Source organism: Dromaius novaehollandiae, chromosome 3, assembly GCF_036370855.1.
Source record: "Dromaius novaehollandiae isolate bDroNov1 chromosome 3, bDroNov1.hap1, whole genome shotgun sequence".
Classification (NCBI taxonomy): Eukaryota; Metazoa; Chordata; class Aves; order Casuariiformes; family Dromaiidae; genus Dromaius; species Dromaius novaehollandiae.
The window spans coordinates 74,511,164-74,535,579 of record NC_088100.1 but is presented as its reverse complement, the minus strand read 5'-3'; the positions used below and the strand labels follow the sequence as shown (position 1 = coordinate 74,535,579).

General features: G+C 37.0%; 1 protein-coding gene across 9 annotated transcripts in view; it reads left to right on the top strand.

Annotated features, from left to right (window-relative positions):
• Positions 1 to 24,416, top strand: part of UTRN (utrophin) — a 391,474-nt gene that overhangs the window by 297,246 nt on the left and 69,812 nt on the right. For all 9 annotated transcript variants that reach the window (XM_026109804.2, XM_064509199.1, XM_026109805.2 and 6 more), the window contains 4 exons: positions 5,023 to 5,291; positions 7,359 to 7,505; positions 8,892 to 8,970; positions 12,247 to 12,307. In XM_026109804.2, the coding sequence (XP_025965589.1) occupies positions 5,023 to 5,291; positions 7,359 to 7,505; positions 8,892 to 8,970; positions 12,247 to 12,307 (556 nt within the window). The remainder of the gene's footprint in view (positions 1 to 5,022; positions 5,292 to 7,358; positions 7,506 to 8,891; positions 8,971 to 12,246; positions 12,308 to 24,416) is intronic.

Below are 24,416 nucleotides of genomic sequence, written 5' to 3'. Positions count from 1 at the left end.
TTTTCTCTGTTTTGATAAAAGAAAACCTAGATAGACTGTACTTCTTGTTTATTTTGACTGCACATGCAGTAGATATTTGAAGTAGAAGAAGGTGGTGACATACCGGAATGTTGCATGGTTGCTTGCATGGTTGGGTGCTGACTAATTTTTACATTTCCAAAATAACCAGTTGTTGCTTGTTCTTTAAACTTCCTATTCCTTTAATACTTTGTCATAAGTAAGTTTTCTGCTGGGGTTGTTAAAAACTCAGAGAATACTTTCATTGGAGTGATGCTGAAGACTTCCTTATGCGATGATAATAGTACTTTTGATTCTTCTGCCAACAAGTTTGACAATATGACAGTTTGACAATTTTGCCTGCTTAAATGCTCAGAAACTGTATGTAATGATTACAGTGTCATTTCATCCATTGTTTTTTGCCACAAAGATTCATTGAACCAAGGAAGAGAAAATGTTTGACATAATTAGAGAAGGAGGAGGCATTACATCAGCTCCAGTTCTAGTACGCTTTATTAAGAATGTAGTAAAAATAAAGGAAATTAGCTTTATTATGGCAACACAGATAGAGATCACAAACTCAGGTCATAACATAGGGATCAAAGAAAGCTGCTTTAAAATCAAAACTGCTAGAGCCAAGACTAGCTTAATTCATCTGAAATAAATTCTTAAACAAGAAGAATTTTCTTCTTCCTTAACTTTCCAGGGTAAGTGTTCTCCATATATGTAAGCATGTAAAGAAACTACATGTGGTGAAGTTCAGTCATGAAAGTTTTCTTCCCATGGCAGGGGGGAAAACTCTCAGCTAAAGTCATGGGAAAACTCAGTGCTTTCATCACTTTGTGACAAAAGGTGCTTATTAAAATCAAGTTGTTGCTCTACAGAAGCAGTACTTTTTTTTCTTCTTTTTCTCCCTGACTCGAAGGTCAGTTAATATCTTTCCTCTATGGTAAACAGATGGTCCAGTGAATATAGGCTTTTCTTACTTTCTGAGCAGCTGCTGAAGTGGAGATAATGTAATAAATGCCATTAAAAAAAAAAAAAAATAGGAAGGCTGATCAATCAGAAGACTTCACACTAAGTGGGGACAAAAAAGCAACGACTAGTACGTAGTGTTTTTTTCACAGCATAAAGGAACTGTGTGTGTCTGCCAGTGTGTGTAATGACAGACTGATGAACAGAATTCCAAACTCATAGGAGAAAACTATTTCTGTTAAGACATTTTTTATGAAGCCAGGTATATAGTTCTACCCTATGCAATCAACATCATGGTGAATGTGATCTCTGCTTGAAAAGCATAATGTGTTGCTCATGAATAAGTTGGGTTCTCATGACCGAAAATATGAAGTCATGCAGTCATTTATCTCTTAAGTGAATACAGTAGATGCTGAATGGTCTTATAGCTTGTGAAAATGTCTTTCTGGCTTTAGCTCCACAGTAAATGTCTTTTTAAGGCATGTTTACAGGCATTCTCAAGTCTTTTGTAAAATAAAGCAATCTTACAATGCATTAGTATTTTTCAAATAAAATATGCAGCAGATGCCCTTGCACAATGACACTGATTTGACAAAGTCTTCAAATATCTTTCCACAAATTCAAAAGAACATACATGTTTTCTTCTCCATTCTGTTTGGATTCTTACATAACCCCAGTTGACCCCAGTTTTCCCTTCCAAAAGAAGTAAGTAGTCTGTCAAGAGCTGCCTTGTTTTAGCTGGCCAGACAAGTAAAATCAGGTCATCCTTTCCCTTGTCTGTCCCTGCTTATTGCTACAGCCACTTGTTTGTTTATTTTCGTTGCTTCTATCTCATTAATGGAGAGAGAAGCACCCACTGAGTCTAATGTGTCAGTACCATTATAGAAAACCAACCAAGTTTTGCAGGCAGATGTTCAGCTCTTACTAAAGGTTTTAGATGCTCCTTGTCAGGAGACTGCTCATCATCTGGTCTAGAACTATTAAAGCCTTCTAACTTGCTACTCATTTATGCAAAGCTGATAGTTTTGGTAACAGGTAAAGGATGGTGCAAGTACATGACATTTGATAAAATTGTCAGATTGCAGTTTTTAATATGTGTAACATTTACTTACACAAAAAAATAATGTGAAGGTCAATATTGCTTTTCCCTGTGTAAAGCTTTACAATTTCAGTCTTAGTCCTCATTTAGGGTTCTGCAGCTTTTAGTGCTGAGGCCTGATTGTCCATTCTGCCATACGCTGAACACTGCCACTAGGTGTAACTTGCCTGTACGCTACACTTGAGCTTCTAAAATATTTGCAGTCCCTTTGTCACTGGACTGTAGTTGAATAATTCCAAAATAAATTCCAGTGATAACTTCATTGATATCTCTAAGAAAGCAATTTGTAGCTGTTCTTTGTCTAAAACAATAGTTTTTATCTGTAAGAGCTTTTTGGTTTTTTACAATTTAAGCTTTATTTTTCTTCTTTTTTACAAAACCTGCAAAATTTTGCAAAGCTTAGGGTAAAGATCATCCCAGAGCTGTCTTGTCCTGTGGTATAGTTTATCGTATTGTGAACTACTAGAATTCAAGAGACATGGCACAATTTGTCATAGCCTGTCTTTGGTCTTAATCTTCACTCTGGTCTGTCAGTGTCACAAATTGTGGTTTATTTACATATCTCTGTATTCCAGAACTACATACATAATTTACATCCCTCTGCATCCAGTTAAACATCACAGCTTTTTGTCGCAGCTGTTCCTGCTAAATTCCTCTTCTGAAACATCCTCTTGCCACTGCGATATCCCCAAGCATGGCTACCTTCAGTGAGCACAGTGCACATGAGTAGTTTTTTGAAAGAGCTTTTCTGATTCTAGAGCTTAAAACATGTTCTGCAACCGTCAGCCTAGGCATCTGTCTGTATGTTCTCAGTGGTGTTCACTCTTGTTGATGGTCCTTGCCTCCCATTCTCATCTGGTTACCATAGGCGGAACTTTTTCTCTTAACTCACTCACTTCCTAACAAGTTGCTTTGTGCTTTCAGGCAACACTTGGTCATTAAGTAGTGCCTCCAACTAAACTATAAAATATGTATGAATTGTATTTTTTTTTTCTTTCCTCAGATTGCTTCCAGAATTCTGTTGCTGAAAACTCTGCTAATATTTGTAGTCTAACATGTATCAAGACTATGATGGCTAACAAGATTTGAAAAAGCTGAGAAAAACTAAACATGTGGAATTGGTTGACAGAAATTGTTTTTATCCAAATAAATTCATGTTACTTCTACATCTAGAAGAGCACCTGCCTTTCTCAACTAAAAACTGAACGCATTTCTAATGATTTATTTTGTATCAACTCTTTCCAGTGCATTTTCCAATATTGGGAACTATGGAACAATAGTTTTATCATCAGAGGCATAGTAATATAATTTTTGTAACCACAACAGTATATTTTTTACTTTGACACTCACTTATCCTTCCAAAAGCAAAAAGTTTCTATTTTCCTGTTCTATTTTTCTGTTGGTTTTTTTTTCCTCCATAGGTGAGCTAGTCAAAGTTCAGCCAGTTATAGTGATAGCTTTAAAGACTACAAATCAGTATAAAGAACGTTGTATGACTCATTTGGCTTCTAACAAAAGTGATGCTTTAATTTTTGTATTATGTATATAATTTATTCATAGACAATGTGTGAATTTTAACCGCAAAAAATACTGTAAAAAACCATTTCTAAAGTTCTGTGGACTTAATTTAAGAATGAATAGAAGGCCACTTGGCTTAGTTCTAGTATATGCTATGTCTCTCCCCCTCCTTTATTCTCTGGTTTATCCATTATATCACATTTCCCCTGCTTTCTTCTCTGCTTGCAGAAACACTGTTATGTAGAAGGAGAATCCTCTGGGACAGGTTTTGTTTGTTTGTCATTACTGAAGTGACACTTCTGTAATGAAGGAGCCTCTCTGTGACTTTTTTTGCCAAGGCCACCCTGAGTATCAGTCAGCAAGGCCTGCTGGGGATCTTCTAGGGTTTTCTTTTTTCTTTCTGACTGACTAGGTTGTCTTCAGTCTCAAAGACCTAGGAAAGGCACCGGTAGCGTGTCGTGTTACTGATAGACTGCCTGATTGGTGTCCCAAAATCATCTGTTGCAGAGAAGAGAGAAGCTGCTGCCTTACTCAGTGCTTGTTGTCAAAGAGGGCTGAAGCATGTCTGTAGCGTGGAGTGCTGTCCAGTGTCCTCCACGCTCACTGGGGAATAGGGATTTAAATATAAGCAACTTACTGAAGTAATTAGTATCCTCACCTATGGCTGTGTTTTGAGGTTGTGTGCATACCCACTTTGGCTTTGTTTACTCAGTGGCAGCTGGTCTTCGCTGATGTGAATGAGATTTTCCAGGTATACCTGATTTAAGCACCTAAGCTTGAAATTAGTGAGAAATAGAGCATCATAAGCTCAGCTCTTTTTCAGTCAGCAGGTTCATAAAACAGTTTTGGATTTGGAATACCTGTTTAAACAGCCTTGTTTTAAAACTTTAAAACTTGTGTTAACACAAAACTGGATGTGGAGTTGCAGAACTACTCCCCATGTGGTACTCAGAGTGCCACACTTCGGTTTTGCGAGTGGGTAGAAAAGGAGACGTTTTGGGAATATGGTGATTAACTGATCCAGAAAACTGGGGGTGGTACTGATCCAGGAAAAAAGCACTATTTTTGTCCTCTCTACATGAAATGGCACCAGACTGCTATTGCAGCTTCCAGTAGAGAAGAATGATCTTCTATTTCTTCCTCCTATCCTTTCCAAAGTAACAAACACAGCAATAAGCTGCCTTTGTTTGGTGTATATCATAACACACGGAAATCAGGAATATTTTTCTGTCTGCTGACCTAGCTGTATTTTATCATTAAGAATAATTAAGGTTTACTTTATCTATAGCAACGTGGACTTTCTGCTACCCTGTTCCATTTGAAATAAATTAACAATTGACTGTGGACTCATCAGATACGAACTTTCTTGAATGTGCAACTATAACATGAATGAGATAAAAAATAAATGGCAAAACTTTTTTTGTCCTCCACAGAGTTGACCCCTGAGGAAAAAGCCCTGAGGATTGCCAAAGCTATGCGTAAGCAGTCCTCAGAGGTAAAAGAGAAATGGGAGAACGTAAATGCCAGTGCCAACATCTGGCAGAAGCAAGTGGACAAAGCATTAGAAAAACTGAAAGACTTGCAGTGTGCCATGGATGACCTTGATGCTGACTTGAAGGAGGCTGAAAACGTGAGGAATGGCTGGAAACCTGTGGGAGACTTGCTTATAGATTCATTACAGGATCACATTGAGAAAACTGCAGTAAGTGTGGAACTTCTGGGAAATACTTAGCCTATGTGAGAGTCATACCTCTCCATTCTGTCGCACCTAATCTTGTGAAATATGTATACAATGTATACTTAAATTCTTTCATACAGTGCCTACCTTATTTATGGACAAGATTGCTGTGCAGTGGTTTTTAAAGTCTAGAGTTGAGGTCAGTTCACACTTAAACCTATTATCACTGTGCAGTTTCTGGTCTCAAAGAAAATCCAATGCTGTGTTGCATTCATGTGTCAGCATAAGAACACATGATTAGCCAGCTACAGATTTGTATGGCATACAGCATTCATTATATATGAAAAATTGTATGTGTATTTAAATGTTTTCCACCTAGGAAGAACTGTCTAACCCACACCTAGGCCATGGGTGTGTTTGAAGCTTTGCCTAAGCACTGGAGTGTGAGTGGGCTGAGTCAGTTTATCATCCAGGCAGATGCCAGCAGGTTCCCCTGTGTTTATTGTAGTGATGAGCTGTCAGATCCATTAAACCACCTTGGGCAGCTTTGTTCTTAGAAAAACTTTCAGAACTAGTTTGAGTAGTGCAGAGGTATATTCAGAGCTTTAATTTCTGTTCATTAGCTTTCACAAACTGCATGTGTTGTCTATTTTAGCTTGTATAAATGAAAAATTTTATTTGCTTTTACATTAGCCTGGTATCTCTCAGCCATCCATGATTCTATTCTGTGAATGAATGTGGCAAAATAATAGAAGACCCTGCAGTCAGTGTACCTCACCATCCATGACTTCAGCATGGAAAGCTGGTGGTGGAAGGATGAAGGGTTGTGGGTTGCAAACACTTTGCTGCAAATACTCTATTATACATACATAGCCCATGGATTCAGTGTATTAAATTAACACTTAGGACTGCGTTAATTCGCATATATCTCTGTAAGCATCCTCATTCTCCAAATTTTGTTGCTACTTTCAGACTTAATGGAATCTAAAATCTTTAAACCGAAGGCAGTCAAAGCTGATTTATGTCCAGTCTGCTGTTGATTTGAGTAATGTGTCTCTTCCTCCCCTTCTTACATTTTAATATAGATATTAAAGAAAGTGCTAACATGTTGATGCTGAATAGCTTTTTGTTCTCATGTTAGGAAGCAATTTGTCATATCTTAATGGCCTTTCTGTAAAGGAGAGTAAAGCAAAGTCTTTTGGATTTTCATTGTTGTGGAAAAACTGAATCATCTGCTAAAGTAATAGGGACCTGCTGGCTTTCCAGAAGCCAACTGCTTCTTTCTTACCAGGAGGTTACTGGGCCTGATTAGAGAGAGTTTGATGGGAGGTAAATAATTGAATTATCCAAAGAAAAACCTTTTTCTAGTTGTTTTTGGCTTGTTTCTTAGTGTTTAGTCAAGCCATTTATAGAACCGAACAATTAACTGCTCACAGCAAGAAAGACATCTGATGCATGTTTTCAACTGTAACTCAAACTACATCAATTTTGTTTTTAATACTGTTTAGCTCCATTTGATTCAATAAACCTTTTTTTCTTCTTTTTAATCGTCATAATAGTTTTAACTGCACAATTCTAATTAGGTAAAATATTGTACTCCTTTTCCTTAGAAGATACATTTCTTCATGCTTTTCTATTTCAGCAATAGTTTTTAAATTGAATTTTTGTCAGCTGCTTTGTAGTGGAAAACTGTGGTTACTCCTATTAAGTACATTTTGTTTTAAGAGTGCTAGACAGAGATTGTACTACTAAAGCTCCTAATACGGCGTTGTGTATTTCTGCTTGGATAGAAAGACTCTGAAGCCATATGGCAGCACTAAATACCTTATTTAAATTGTAGTACTCTGGTTTAAAGGCATAATTTGGATGTGGGCGGTTGGGTAATTTTCATACTGTCTCTGACTCCAAAGATGGGTGTGAAGTAGTTAATACGAATACTGAAGTAAATGGCCTTTCTTTGCTGGAAGGCTTGGAGTTGCATACAGTTGTTAGCATAAGCTGCCACATTAGTCACCACTATGTTGAGTTGAGTTTGGCTTTATTGCTGCTCAGGAGATGACTGTCAAGCATAAATGTATGCTTATCTTGTAGGCTTTTAGAGAAGAAATTGCTCCCATCAACTTGAAAGTTAAAACAGTGAATGATTTGTCCAGTCAGCTGTCCCCGCTTGACCTTTATCCATCATTAAAGATGTCTCGTCAATTAGATGATCTTAACATGCGGTGGAAGCTTTTACAGGTATGCTTCTGAATGCATGTGGTTGGGGTGGGTGGCAGGAATTCTCCTCTCTTACCTTTCTGTTCTCTTAAAAGATATACTATTACCATGTTTCCATTATTTCTCTCTTCAAGGTGTTACTCTGGTGGTACAAAAGCAACAAAGGGAGCTGTCTTTCCTGCACTGTCTCGACCGATAGCTTTCCTTTTCAACTGTCTCAGCAGTTTACTCACTCAAGAGACTGCATTAATCTCTGGAGACTAGCAGGGATTTTTGCCGCATGCTTTTTTATGCAGTCTTATAGCAGTATTTTTACTCCATAAATCATTGTTACTGAAAACTAGCCTGCATATTTCTGTTGTTTCCAACCCCTGTGGAAGTTGGTTTATTTTGTTCTTGACTATTCAGTTTCTGCAGGGAATTTTACTCAAAATGACTTAAGTATTAGTAGAGTTGTAACAAGATGTGAGCAATAGCATATTTAGCATTATAAAACAGAAGAGGGGCTGGTATAAGCAAAATTCATATTGCTTGGTTATGATTATTGGTGCTTAAATGGTCTGAGAAAGGTAAATTGAAATGTGTCTGGTTGCAGTTAAAACTCATTTACACTTTCATACTGAATGATTTAATAAAGCCATTTACATTCATTTAGTAATCTTTTCACTTTCTCACTCCCCTTTTTGTAGTAAATATTTATTCTGAATCAACTTCTGTGTATTTTTTTTTCCTTGGCTCCGAAGGGGAATGTGAAGTGTTGGAAAGAATTGGGGGAAGGCTGGAGGATCATTTGCCTCTCTAGCTGAGAGTGGTAGAACAGAATTTACAAAACTCAAGTGTCAGCTTCTGGGCTAGTAGTTTTGAATCAGTCTCTCCTGAGAAACAAAATTATTAATGGGTCATATCTGTTCTTCCCTCTCTTTAATATAATTTGATATTGGAATTTATTTCCTTAAAGAGAGTTAATTAAGCAACCAAACCCCTGCATGTTCTAGTGAAGTTTTAATCAGTAAACAGAAGGAAGTCACATCAGCCAGTGAAGCAGTGTCTTCCAAAATCATTCTATGTTGGAAAGGCAGCTGTGAGATCAATACAATCAAAGTGAGACCTGCTGACTATAGAAATTTGGACAAGGGAAGGGTTGGGAGGGAGTCAGAAATTTCAGTGGTCAGCTGTAGTCACCAGTTCATTATTGATCTGCACTACTTGTACAAGAACACTGCAAGATACTTCTGTCAAGCAAAAAATAAAAAAGTAGCCTTGAATGGCTGGATGGTAAATAAGTGACACAAAGTCAACCTTACTTTATTTAACCAAAATGAATGTAAACCACTACTTTTATTATTGTGGCCCTGTTGTTACAAAGTAAATGTGATGTAAATTTTATGTATATGTGTTTATGTGTAGGTATCTGTAGAGGATCGCCTTAAACAGCTACAGGAGGCACACAGAGATTTTGGGCCTGCGTCGCAGCACTTTCTTTCCAGTAAGTTCTTTGAATGAATTGATATGTTTGAGAAAGCTTTGGGTGCAGTCATATCTCAAACACTGCATCCCCTTTACTGATTGCCCTCCAGGTTCCACTCTTGCTGGAGCACAAAAAGTTCCTTTTCCTCATTGTTATTTGCCTCCCTGTTTCTGTGGAGGTGGTTCATCCTCAGTCTTTATAGCTTCACTGAAGTCCTCATTGGTGTGCTTCCCCAGGGATTACCCTACTGTCTCCCAGAGTTATGATTGTACTGCTGGTTGCTTTCTTGTTTTGTTCTTTGTCGTTGTTTGCAGCAAGGTCTGACTGATGGCCATTTTAGTCCTTTCATGTTCATAACTATATCTCTTTGTCTTCAGCTTTCTCTTCCATACTTACTGGGATTGCACAGGAGAAGAGCTATCTGGATTTTTGCAGACTAGAGCATTATTAAAAGGCAGGCTTCATGTTGTACATTCCTAGAACTTCAAGTGAAGGGGAAGAAAAGCACACTTGCATCACTTCTTGAGACGAATTCTTCAATCTTTTTCTTTTTTGTGGAATTCTTAGAGAAGTAAGCCTGTGATCTCCAAGTATTCCTAGGAGAGGGCAAAAACAGATGCTTAACTCTCTTATTCTCATTTTGACTTATTCATTACAGATAGATAGATTGTGGTATCAAGATCCATGTTGATTTTCTGACCTTCTAGCCCAACTGCCATCATTAAAGTTTATGATACATGGTGTTAACCCAGGCAGCTCTCCAGTTTTTAACTGAATGCTTCAATAATAATGATAAAACAATTTCAAGAGTTACGAAAAATGAACATAAAAATGAGCAGCTTTGTCCCAGATATATTAAAGCACCATATGTACTGTGTTAGCTAAATAGCTAATATAATTTAACACATTAAGTAAATCTTGATTTCTTCTTGAGTTATGTGGCAATAGTATTCTTATTTCAAATTGACAAGCAGTTTCTGGGTGAACAACGTGAATGAGGTGCGGTGTAAAATTTAAAATATCGCAGATCTTATGCGAAACAATTCTCAAAGACGCCCCTGTTTAAATTGACAGAACAAACCAAAAACTTCAAAAATACATTTTTTTTGTTTGTTTGGGTTTTTTTGCTATATAAGCCTGATTTGAAGTGTAGTGTTGCTACTGTAGGTTTGTAGCACTTCCAGTCTCAAACCTGTAACCTTGACCTGGAAAGTACAGCTACGTAATAAGTTGTCAATACGAGTATATAGAGACACCTTTGGCACCATTAAAAAAATGCCAGTTTAATGCTCTGGGAGACAAGCCAGTCTGGATTGTGTAATTAAAAGAGGTTAGGAAGCAACATAGCAAACGAATACCACCAAATGCCTTCAAATGCCCTGTTCAAAGCATCTCTGAATGACATCTAGCCTTTTACTAATATCTGCAGCACTCCTAGTGAGTGCCAGAATCAATAGCTACACTGTTCAGTTTTCATCAAGAAACTGATTTTAAAGAAGAATGGGAATTTCATTTTGCAGGGGTTCATGCTGCACAGAAAACTGGCGATGTTTTAGAAAGGTTTCTCCAAAGAAATATAGTATCACTTGATTCATAATAATTAACATTTGACATAAATTTATTAGGTTGTTTAGTTCATATCTCTGTCAGTGCAGAATATCTTATAGTCTCTCATAGAAAATAAGTCAAGTCCAAATAAACTGTGGCCAGATTTTTCATCTTAGTTAGCTGACATAATTAGTGTAGTAGTACCTCAGCAGCCATAGATGCCAAATTGCAGCAGTAAAGAATGAAACTGCAGAGCTGATGTCCTCCTCCACCTATTTGCTTGATTTTCATGTCTGTCTTCAGCATTATGAATACCTGAGAGACTGTCTTTTTAGTTTACTGCCTGTATTTTAGCTTTTAGTCATTAAATGGTTTTTTACTTACTAAGTAAATAACTAATTCTTATTGTAAATGGCATTTATTTTTTTCTAATGAATAATGTTTTTTACTTGGTTCATGTAGCTTACCAAATATACTTCACAGTAATCTGTTTTTCAGTAGGTTAATCTAGTGCTTCTTAAACTATAAACCATCAAACTTTGAGGTCCACGTAAGGTTGGACAGCCGTCTGGGAAGAGGATGAGACTGCCTATCTTTGCAACAGTACCAGCTTATGCTCGCTTGCACTGCTTGTAAGTGCGCGTGGCAGCGTGAAAGGTTTTGGAGGGTGAATGAGAGAGTTACTCTCAGATCAATCCCTCAGAGAGGGATAAGCTCAAAAGTGGATAATGCTTGCAGAAAGTTAGATAATCAAGAGTGTCTTTAATTGCAAAGTGCAATGTGGATGAAAGTTGCATCTCATTTTTTTTAGGTATTTGGATAGGGGAGTTAGTCACTCAGAGCAGGCACTCTATTGTGGAAGTGTTGGCATACGTGTTTAGTGTAAGTTCATCCTGATCAATTCTTCCTATATATTCTTTCAAACTCGCTTCTGCAGTGAATCTAGTGAAGTGAGTTTTCTTCTATGTTAAAACCCTAATTAAGCAGTATCAGTTTGATAATGTCCTGTAGGATGTATATGAACCTACCGTCCTTCAGTAAATACTGTCTTTTAAGTTGTGCACCAGCTCTCCTGTAGGCCTGAACATTTCTTCCTCTTGCATCTCTTGACTTCTTTAGATAAGCACAGCTGTATTGTGGTGTACAACTTTGTGCCTTTTGTATCTCAGTATATAGAAGGCTTTCTGGTGTTATGGATGATATCTGTTGATATATCAGACTTTCATAAATCCTACAAAGATTGCTGCTGTTCAGCAAGGAGTACAAAGACAGGTTTTAATGCTTTTTTTTCCTGTTGTACAGTGTTAATCAATATTAATTTGAGTTGCAAATAGGAGCTAAGAGCTGTAACTAATAATAATGTAGATATTTTTCTTTTTTGTTTTTTTGCCAGGATTTAGTTACAGTAGTGGAGACTTTTATGAAAATCGGTGTCTCAGTGTGCTCTGGATGGATAGCTCACTTGTTCAGAATTTATTATCCTTCTTCAGAGTAGAATCACCACCTTTTGTTTTATTTCTACCTTGGCATCAAATATATGGCTAAAATCATCTTGATATATTGCCTTTGTTTTCTCTTGCTGATTTTCTAATTACTGTAAGCTTGTCTTGGAAATTATAGTTGTTCCCACTTAATTTATTGTAACTGTGTTAATTGTACAAAAGGAACAATGATTGATACAAAAGGAACAAATCTTTTCTATTTGACAGGTGTTTTCTAATAATTGCCTTCTGTTTATTTCCTCAGCTTCAGTACAGTTTCCATGGCAGAGATCTGTTTCACATAACAAAGTGCCCTATTACATCAAGTAAGTTTACCTTGATTCTTAAGTTTCCCATAAGCAAAACAAAGGGGTCTTATTACCATAACCTGATTTAAAAAAAAAAAAAAGGTGCTATTAAGTAACTAGAAACATTATCCGACTAATCTCTCTCCATAGTGTTATGCTGCAGGTACTATATGCTTTCATGTTTGTTGTTTTGTATACTGTATCATTTGGAAATAGGTAAAAATAATATCAACAAGACCCAACTAAAAAAAAAAAAGAAATGCTCCAGTGTAATATGGTATTGTGCTTTGTACAGGACTTGAAACTGAGCACATCCAGAGTATAAACTATACAGTAAAGGGGAGAAGATTGAGTACATAATGTATTTAAAAACACAAAGTTCATAGCCTGAAGTAGTATTATGGTGACTAGTATCTGCAGAGTACATTCTTTCTTTTGTGCAAAATTCCTACTGAAATAGACACACGTTGATTCTCCTTCTTTAGTTTTAGAAAACGTTTGTAGTATGTAATGTTAACATAAATGTAAAGTTAATGTAAAAGTTGAGTAAAACTGTACAAATGCCTTTCTTCCTTAGAGGAATGACTGAGATATCTATTTTGAAAATAATGGAAGTAATTATAGACATATGGAGAATTATTTGATGTATTCTATTGGGAGGGTGGGGAACATGGACAATCCCTAACTTTGGTTTTTCCATTCCATAAGCATTTATTTACATACTGCTTGCCTAAAATCTAAAAGTCAAATACTTCATCTCTGAGAGAAGGATAGCTTTTTGCTGCAGGTAAATGCAACTGTAAGGAGGTACAATGTACAGTAAACCAGGTCCAGAGTAGTTCACTTTAGGCTGAAAGAAATCTCTATTGAGATGTTAACAGTCTGAGTTTGGAAAAAAACTATATGTTTCAAGACTGTAGGATAACTATGAATAGGTCCTGCAAATAATTTGTTCTACAGAAGTATCAGTGAAGATTTTTTACTCTTGCATATTGTACTGTCATAAATTTGAGCGTGCCACATTTTGTGCTTCAAACAGTTTACAAGTGTTTGAGAGCTCTGAAGTAAGTAGTAGTAAATCTTTGTGTTTATCTGTGTCAATCAAACCTGTTGTCATCATTCTTGAAGTATGGCAGTTGTTTTTACAACGTTGTGTGGAAAACTAATTTTAAAATGTCCAAGATAACTGGAAAAAGAAAAAACTCTACTGTGAATAAACTCAAGATGTCTATAAAAGGGCTTGTGCTTGTGCTGAAAAGTCTTGTAGGGCCCTACAGAAGGCTGAGGTCTGCTGGAAGAGAGATTCTTTCCCTCATCCCAACGTGGAAGAGGATGCAAAGGCTGGACAGGGAGGGACAGTGACCATCCTGATTCAGGCAGCAGTGCAGTCGACGTGGTCACATCTGCAGCAGTAATTGAAAGAGAACTTTGAAGTATAAAACTGCAAAGAGCAAGAAGAAAACTACCCTGAACAGTCCCTTGTCTTCTGGCTTTCACGGGGTATGAAAGATGACGACTCATGTTCCTGCGGTACCTGATCGCAGCCAGTAGTTTAAGTGTGAATTGTTTATAGGGTTCAGGTGCCTTTAAGTTCAGGTCTGTGGAGGCCTGGGAAAGTTCAGAGGCAGGAGAGACCGATACAGGCTAGGATAAGCAGTCCTAGGGCAAGCGACAGTTTGGTCCTCATGACCGCTACCTGTGATAGAATAGACTGAGGTAAGTTCCTGATTCGTACTGGGCATAGGAGATTTTAACTTGAATATCTCATATGCACATCCTTTTCACATATTTCAGGAGAAGTTTGGGGGTTTTCTGAAGTTAGCGGGCATCTCCCACTCTTCAAGTTCAGTTTATGGTAAACATGACAAGTTCAATAGAGAGTAAGTCTTTCCAGTCGGCACATTGGATGCAATCCTGCAAACACAGAACTCAGTGGCGAAGTATCCATTGATACTCTGGGCCTGCTCTGACAGTAGTATGCTGGCTGCCCTGGGGCTGGTGAGTGAGGCCAGCAAGGGTTGAGAAACAAAGCCCCAGCATCTTTCGGTAACTGCTTTAATGGTCTTGCACAGGAAGTCTGATAAAGGGGTGGAAGTGTAGGGCAAGTTCTCTAATGGTCAAGGTCTTCATAGAAACAGAGACCACTATTTTTTTTAAGGATGGTTTTAATGAAGTCAGCAGAATTAACTGCTGCAACTTAAAGATGACTTTTCCAGTAGATTGTTCTCTGCTTTCAACTCAGTAAGTGCTGCTGAAGCAATGTCTTGATGCTTGTATCTTCAAAGAGGAGAATGATGTTACGTGTAACCAGTGGGAGGTGCAGGTGGTGGTGGTTTTGGGGGCAGGGAGGAGGAGCAAGGAGTTGTTTTTAAAGCATGGGGAGGAATGCTGAAGTTCTTCCTGGCAGACTGTGAAACTACAGACTGACCTTGGCAGAACCTTTGTTTCTTATTGTATACTGATCCAAACTTCAGAGCTGGCAGCAGCAAGTAGGCAAAATACTGAGTTATGGAAAACAGAAAAGAGCTGATTTTGAACTTCATTTGTTTTTAGTATCATCAGGCTGGAGAGCACTCTTAGCTTTAAATATTCTTTCTCATCTTTGCCCATTCCCTAAATTCAGATGTAGTTGAGAAAAGAGAAGAAAAAACCACACTGACAAAAACATATTTGATTGGCGAGATTAAATGAGCTTTAGCAATACAATTCAAGAGAGCAGTCAACAGGATCCAGTGGAAGTTGTTTATGCAGAAAGAATCTCTGGGAAAGATATGCAGATTAACTTGTTATTTAATGTTCTTACTGATATTTTTTAATTATTCTAACATATTTGAATGAGGTGCTGGTGATCTAAAACACAACTTGAATAAAAAGAAAATTTATGATGACTCTCAATATCTCATATCCTTTGAGACGAGTTATAGTTACTGTTTTTATGGTAAAATTCGTATGTTGGGAAATAAAGTTTAAGGTACCAGTTGTTCATTTTACGGGATAGGAAGAAAAACAGCAGAACAGGGAGAATAACAGAGTGATTCCGTGATTGATGGCTGGAAACCAAGAATGTGTTTTTTCTTTTTTTCTTTAAATTCATTCTGAAAGTGAAGTAAAATGGTAATTGAAATCAGGCTACTTGAATTCTACATAAGAACATACACTCTGTTTAGTCAACTGTGAATTCATATGTTTAGTTCATTTCAGTTGCTTTTCTAGACTGTCCTTGTATGAGAAATGTAGTGTTCCAAAAGCGACATAGCTACAGATGATTTTATAGTTTTACTCTGTTAATACAAGGATTTTAAAAAACAAAAACAAAAAAAACAAAGAAACCCCAATCTTACAGGTTTATTGCACACAGAGGACGAAGTTTAAAAAAAATAGGCAGCTGAAGATGACAAGGCAGGAAGGAGTATTCTAGGTGGCAGTGAATCTGTAAGAAGAATGTCAAAATGGTGCAAGACATCTGTATTTTCAGATAAGCAACATTTATTCTGTTTCTTTCCTGATGCCAGTGGTAACAGGCTTTGGAGTGTAGTTCACTCTCCCCACCACGTTTACTAACTGTCAGCCTATCTGTCCCTTCTGGAGTTGCATTTAATCAGGTACCAGAAGCATGTGAAAGACTTAAAGCTAGTGTCCAAACTCCTCTGCCACGTAAGTTCAGGCAGAGATAATCTGCATTTGGAGTGTTTTGAAAAGGAGTGACTGTTCTGCTTTGTTGGAAGACGGACTCATAATTCTTTCAATCCAGGTTTGTTAAGGTATATGTGCCCTGCACTTTGGCAGATACTTAATTGAACTAAGCTCATAGACATGGTTTAGCCTGTCTCTTTCCTCCTCTCTGAATCTCTTTTTGTATAAACCAAATTTGCCAAGTGACTTTGCATCTGTAGAGGTGACTTTATGTAGTCCTGTTTGATTTTTTCTTAATGACACTTGGTAAAAGTTTTTGTATTTCTCTAGTCTGATTCTTCCCTGCTGCAGTAAGATTCAGTCAGTGGTGAATTTTCTCAAGTGCTTGAGAAAAAAACCTGAATCTGTAAAATCTAGATGCTACTGAGAAAAGTTGAGTCTTTCAAACTTTATGAAAGAGAATGGGACTAATGAGCAGTATGGAAAGGGATGCAAAATAGTGCACAGAGTATTTACTAATTCACTCCTGGTAATAAAAGTGGTAAGTTTGGACAAATGGTTTCAAGAGACAAAAACTGGTTTTCTTCAGGCCAGCATACCATTGAATGCATCTTTCATAGGTTGCTTTGCAAAGGTTTTGAGGTTTCATAATGAGCATTTTCTGCCATTTCTCATTTCTAACTGTTTGAATCACACAAATAAGACATACTTGGCCTCTGTAACAGAAAATGCAAAAATGGAGCTTGCCTTTTTCAGTACTTCCATAAAAATATTCTAAAAGGAAAACAAAAAATAAAGCAGACAATATGTATGATCTGTAAACATATTTGAAGAATATAATTTGAAGAATAATTCACTGAAATGAATGTGAAGAAAACATAATTAACCTGGCATTTCTCACTGTTGTTCTTTTAACTGTAATTTAAATGTACTTCAGCTGTGCACCTTTCATTGCTATAAATTATTAAATATTTGTACTTTGCAGAAGAAAAGAGAGGGAAATACAAGAGGGTCAAAGTGAGTTTAATTTCATGCAAGGCCTGTCTTGATATGATCATCAAACTGATCAATATCAAGTCCATAGTCACCTTGGTTACTTTTCTATTGTCCTGCAAAGAACCCAGCATCATCAGCATCGTAAAAAAAACAAAACAAAAACAAAACCACACATTTTATTGCCTCCTATATCACTCTTTACTTTATGGAGCAAAGGAAATAAGATGCTTTCTGCTTCTAGGTTTTTCGAGACTCTTCAGGAAGTCTTTCCACATGTTCATTTTATGCCTGTATGGGGAAGAGAGGAATAATAGATGGAACTGGCAATTTAAACTTTTTTCTTACTCTATTTATACCCATAATCTCATTCTTAGAAGTATTGAACAGAAAACAAAATATAACTTGCAGAAAAAGATAATATAGATTTCAGTTTTAAGAGTTTCCTCAATTACCAGTTGCTGTGCTGGTCTTCATTTTCTACTAAATAAATGCAGTAGTATGTTTTCTGTGGAGGGATTTCAAAATAGCTGCATGTAAATTGCTTCACCAACTGCTAAAATACATTACCCTTGCAATGCATCATGCCAACTCTTTTTCACCACAAGACAGTATTTTCTAATGGACTTCAAAAAAATGAAAAATACAGTATGTAGATAAAACATGCATGACACATTTATACAGTGAGGATGTTATCTCATTTGAAATTTGACAAGAGGAACAAAAACACAGTTCCAGTGCTGTAGATTCATTAGTGATCAGTAAAGATCCTGATTTCATTTCACATTTTGTGCAAATGACCTCATCTTCATGAACACAAAGCTTCTTAGCATAATGCCAGAGTACTGTTCCAGTGTCTGTTCTCATGTTGTGTGCCAGTGATTATTAACACAGGCATAGACCTGGTCCATGCTAAGAAATTATGCAAAAATATCCACGTCTCAAGTTTTCTTTCTTGTAGGAAAAGAAGCTTAAAAGTATGAACTGAATTATTTTTCCCAAGTCCATGAGCAGCTTGAAGCACTATGAGATGTTCAACTTACTCTGTTCGGTTCAGCTGGAGTATTCACTTGTTTCTAGAGATTGTAACTTATACAACACATTACTTATCTGCGCTTTATTTACAACCAGCAAGTGGTTTTTAACAAGGATTATCTTTGCCAATTAATAATTAGAAAGCTGCCAGTAAACATAATGGGTAAGAAGCAGATTGTAAGGTGAAGTATGTTTGTCATTTAAGCTTTAGAACAATTTGTTAATATGAAGATTTTTTTTTAATTGGGATTTTTTTGGTTACAACTTTTATTTTTAGTTATTTAAATGTACACAAATACATTTAGACTCATTGGGGTTTTTTTTAATTACGTTGCCTTGTTGTACAGTCTATTCATGGATGTATATTTTACTGTATGGCTTATGTTGTGTCAGTAGTTTTTGGCAGAAGAGAGATGTCTCTTTTTCTGAATAACTAAGTCTTGTGATACTCACCAAAAAATAACACCAAATGAACTCTCTTATGGCTCAGTCATTGAAACGCTTTCAGTACTTCCCTGCCTGATTCGTGTGGGAAGACATAATGTGTCCACAGTACTTGTGGTGTTCTCCTATAGACAAGCTTACTTCCACAGTAGCAGAAATGTAATCTTATGCCACGCAATACATGTGGGGTGAAATCTCAATATCCTGAGCTCCTGTAGACCTTGGAAAGTCTTTTTTCCCAGCACACAAGATGGTTAATAAGCCCAACTATTATTTACTCTTGATCAAGCTAACTACCATCTCATTCTACAAGTAGTCCTGCTGAGTACTTGTGAGAGAAGGTGCTTCTTGGTGCAGCTGTCACAGCAGCATCAAGCCATACATTCACATCATGGTAATATTGCTTTCTGCTATTCAAGTTTAACCTTTATGAAACAGTTCTGTGTCATCTCAATGTGTCTTTTAGTTTTCAAGATTAACTGAGATGCTTCAGGGACCACCTACACAAATGGATTTACTTTCAAAGAACCAATGGAGATACTATGATAAATATCCCTTGGCAAAATTATGAATCATTTCATAATTAAACAGGGAATTTTATATATATATATATATATATATATATATATATATATAAATACACACACATATATATATAAAAATATATATTATATATATCATGTTGTCATTGCAAGCTGTAAATGTGAACCAAGTATGTAGTCATGCCACCACACTGCACACACTCTGCTGAGTTTCTGTAGTTTGTATACTAGATTTGGCTGTGGCGTAATAGTGTTGTTGCAGCTAGCAAGAATTATTTCATTATGTTCCAGTAACCACTTCTAAGGTCTTAAAAATCACCAGAACTGATGGTGATATCTAATGAATCAGGTGAGGTTGGTTTAAGGAAAAAGAGCAGGAAAAACAAAGTTATTTTTATATTCGTCCCCATGTTTGAGCAACTTTTCTTTATATATGCTGCCAGACTAAAAATGAGCACTTGCACATTCACTTGCCAGGTTTAGGTCATGGAGATACAGTATTTACACTGTAAAATGTTAGTGTTTCTAAGTAAAACTACACCTTTATTTCTTGGATTTGTGTATGTTATTTAAGACATTGCCAAGAATATTTCAGTTGATTGTGCAAAAAGTTCTTTAAAGCTGTTGAATTGAATAGTGTTCTGATAACAATAAAATGAATCAAATTCCTAAAATATCTTCTTTCATGCAGCAATGTTACAACTTTACACTGAAATTTCTTGGGAAGATTTTCTCAGGAAATCTATAGCTCAAAGATCAACTCCAGTGGGCAGCAATGAATCTTCACTTTGTATAAAGATTCTGTTTCTAACTCTGCAAGGTGAAGAGGTATCAGACTTTACACCATGAAGGCAGGGAAAAATGTGATTGCTCTGTTAACAGTGCAGTGAAACCTGAGACAGAACTGCCACAATATTTGGAACAGTGAGGGAAGACTGTGTAGATTTGTTTAGTGCCCATTTTTCTTTTCAGAAGTTTAGTGAAATTGACTAAAATGATAAACTTTTCTCATTAATATGATAAGATACCATATAAAATTCAGGGGCATTCCAAATTCAGATTTTGATCAGTTTCTACCTTCTGGATTTCCCAGGTTTTCTGCAAGCTTAGTTTTCTGTCATTCAGGGCTCCAGACTGTTTTCTATAGGAAAATACAGAAAGTGACATTTCTTCATACTCTTAGCAGATAGTTTCCTCTGAGGGCTGAACTTTCTAAAGGCTTGTTGTCACATCTGTGTGGTGAAAACAATCCATCCAATTTGCATTAATTGCCTTCTGGACTTACCAGAAATTATGGACTACAGATGAATGAAGATGAAGCTCTGTCTTCATGAGCTAGTACAATCATTTTCTGCTAGAATTCTTCAGAAAATGATGAGCACTTTTCTTACCATAGTGAGAAGTGCACATGGCTTCAGTTACTTTACCTTGTTTTAACTATTTCTGGTTCTTTGATGTTATCAGAATGACACCTCTCATGCATATGTGTAAAAAACATATGAAGTGTGTAATTGTTCATTCTTTTTTTTTTTTTTTATGTTCTTATAGGTCTGATTTCTTGCATATTCTTTGTATTCACTGAGCAAGCTATCAGAGAAGCAGGGGAACATCCAAAGCTGCTTTTAGTCTTTAGACAGCAATGGACATGCAATTTTAACTACTGCAGTGCTCATTTTAAAATAGATTGCTCTGTCATCCGCCTGCATAAAAGGAGCTATGAGATCCCTTCCAGAAAGATCTCCCCCATTTTCAGCAAGCCCATGTCATCTGTTAGAGACCATCCAGTACTATGAACTTTCTGACCACGTTTTTTTAGAGGTAGTTTGTGTTAGTCTTGCATCAGAAGCACAAAAGCTACTGTAGCTACAACAGAGAAAGATGGATCATATTTTAGAAAGCTGCTTTACAAACCAGATCACCAGAAAGCACTTTGTCTTCCCTGCCTCCTGTTTGGAGCTCGTAATAAAATGACTTCTTAGTCTGACAGTTTTATTTGTAGCATAGGAAGGTTATCTGCACACCCATTTTTTTTTCTGTGAAGTCGATTTGTGTGCACATAAAAGCCCTTGCATATTATGAAACTGTTATCAAACAAAATACTGCATTAAGAAATGTCTGATTTCTCCCCCCCCCCCCCACCCTCTTATTTAATTTATAGTCACATTTTTTTCCCCCAGCCCTGTCCAGTGTAGCCTTGCTTTGCTGCCTGCTGTCTTGGAAACTAAGTCTAGTCCATGGAATATTTTCAGGGGAGGTAGTGGCCCTGCCGACAGCAGTAGTGGTAAGGTGCTGCCTCCTTTTATCTGAACAGATTATTCACTCGTTGTTGGTTTATTTGCACTTAGTCCATTTCTGTTCTTTGTTTGACAAATCAGCTTGCAGGACTGCTCAACTATTATGCATAGTTTCCTGTTGGATGTTTTGGGATAAGACTGGTACAATCAGTCACCTCATACAGACATTTAACAACTATCAGGTAGTACTGCTTTTGGGGTAATTATAAACAAGCCTTAATGAAGGGATGCTTTGTCCCCTTTTTTCAGTTCCATGGGAAGATGTTCCTTGGGCCTCTTTTCACTTATAATCCTAGTGACAGGTAGTTATCATATGTGACATTCAAAGGAACTGAATGATGAGTTTTAAAAACCCATTAGTACACAGCCTTGTATTTCTGTTTCTAATGGAAACAGAAATAAAAAAATACTTTCTGGTCATTATTCTTAGGTATGAGTTTCATGCTGTGTTCTGTGCTTTTCTGTACAAGGTGAAAACTTAGTTGTTGAGGTTCTTATTACGTTAAAAGGAGAAACTAGATGTCTGAGCAGGATACAGAGATTTGGGATGGCTGCTTCACTTTTTTTCTGCTTCATGTTAAACATGCATAAAATATGAAAATATAACATCATTTTTGTATGGCATGTTGTCATGCTTACACCAGTTTTTAATCTTTCAGATAAAATTGCCTTTGAAACGACGTACTTAAAGCATACAGTTTTAATAATGAGACTGTTGTTTGAGAAGCATTTTAAATGAAATTGTTCTTAAATCCTGGAAAGCTGATTTAGGAAAAAGGTTTAATTGGTAATATTAGCTCCTCAGGATTTTATAAATTGCTTAGAAGGTGGAATCTAAATTGCAATTAGTTTTGCCTCCAACCCCAATTAAACATTACTTTGGTGTACTGCAGTATACAGCAGGTATATTTCTGGAAAAAAAAGTAAGGATTTATTCGAATACTTATTCTTTTTTTCTTTAAATAAAGAAAAGGTCATCTTGGATCTAGTGGAACTTAACAATTTGTTGCCAGAAAAGAAAAACTTTGACTCAGCTTTTGCTATGTGTCAGTTGTTTTTATAGGGAGGACATTTGCCGCTAATAAACCTTTGCAAGTCTGCAGCACCTCCCAGGTGGGATTTTTGCAATACTTCACAAATACAAAATAGGTTTTTTTATGGCAGCATATCTTCTCATTCCAGAAAATGATAAATTGTGAAGCAGAAGCTGTGATTTGGAAAAGTTTTTATGTTTATGAATAATTTTAACGTGAATGGTTTCTTTGAAGGCAGTTGAACTTCTGAAGTAATAGCAAGATTTGATTCAGCTAATTTTTGTGTATATTTACATGCAGCACTTGTGCTAGTGTTTTACCATTTAAAATAGTGAGGGAAAATTAAATAATTTTTTAAAGTGTCTATCACAGGGCTATCATCTTCTTTTAACACAGAAATTCGAAGGTCTCTTAGGTAAGAGCCTTTTATCAGGAGCTAAGAAATCACTTTTACTTATGACGTTGACAGTAAAGTGACCAGGGTGTGTGGGTTTTTTTTTTCTTTTTTTCCCCCCCCCTTCTTGGTTGGGGGAGTTGAGGTGAAGGCATATCCTTAAAACAAGCTTTATTGAACTGATCACATATTGGATCAAGTACAGTGGATGCTTGCAGCTGGTTGTGTCAACACAAATCAATTCTAAATGGTTAAGATGATAATGACAGCATCCCACTTAACATTGTAGTGGATCTGTTTGGCAGCTTCAGTTGCTTCAGCAACTTATATCCACACTAAAAGAGTAGTTCAGGGATTGGTTTTGAGGTTCTTTAATGGGTTGATCAATACAAGCCATTATATTATATTTTCTGTTCTTGTTTACAGAAGCTATATATGTACTTCTTTCTAATATGCTGTAATTTGTTATAACAGGGTTTTTGAGAATGCTGGACAGTCAGTTGCCTTAGTACTGGCAAAGCGCCAAACCCAAATACATCCTTTTTTCTTTTTCAATTGGTTTCTTGATGGTTTCTTGGTGTGTACCAGCTAGGGAAATAATTGTCTTCCCAGGTGATTACCTGGGCTTTGGACTTCTGTTCTGCTGTTGAACATACCAAGGCCTCAGCTGCCCTATACAGAACCTGAGATATGAATGGAGTTCCTGCGGTGGTATTATGAAACTGAAAACAAGGAAAAGTTGCAGCTCAGGGAAGTAGATCTTCTCAGAAAAGCATTTAAATACATACTTAAGAATGTATTCAAAGGTAAAGATGAACTTCTGTGTGTTTTTGAATTGGGAAGGGCTCTAAGGAAATATTTCAACTACAGTCAGTGTCTAACAGAAGATATTATTTATACCTACCGAATTAATAGGAAATAGATATTTGCCCATGCAATTTGTGAAAAGCACATCACAAAGGCATGATGGTGCCAGATATACATGGCAGAGAGAGTTAAGCCTGGCAAAGATGCAGAGAAGCCAGGTCAGGCCCAAAGCCGGAACAGTCGCCAGATGTGATATGGGGCTTATATCCTACACTGAGACCCAGCACATGCACTTTCAGATAGAGTATCTTGAAATGTAATACAAAGAAGGGCCCTCGGCTCTCACTTCATTTGGAGCCTGCCAGTCACCCTGCAGAAAAGCCGCAGCCATCGAGGAGCCGGGGTGGCAGTGATCTTCCACTGCACGGAGAACCTCCTGCGTTTCTCACCAGGCTGGGGCAGCCCCCGCCCTTCACTGCCCGCTCCCTTGCTCTCTGCCTCAGACCCTCCTTCCCTTCCCTTTTTGGCCTTTCTCCTGCTCTCCTACTTCACTTTCCTTCCTCCCTTTCCACCAAGTCATGTCTTTTCTCCTACTTCCTCAGCTATAAAACTAATGTGTGCTCTGCCTGTGGGCAAGGCTGCTGCCCCTTGTGGTACCTGTCCCATCTGTTTGCCTTTTTGGAGCAGGGACCTTCTGTCCTGTGTTTTTACACCACTTAGCCTAACAGGGCTTATTCTTAGCTGATTCTTCAATAGAAAAAAAAATCGATGATAAATCATCAATAAAAACTGAAGATAGTCTGCTACATTTGGTGAAAAATGTCATTTAAAGCCATTATTTGCGAGCACATACATCCGCATATGAAAAATGTGTGCATGTTAACTTTTTCTTCTTTAATAAAAACAAAGATGAAATAAGATGTATTCTGTGCTCATTATTGTTTAATTTGC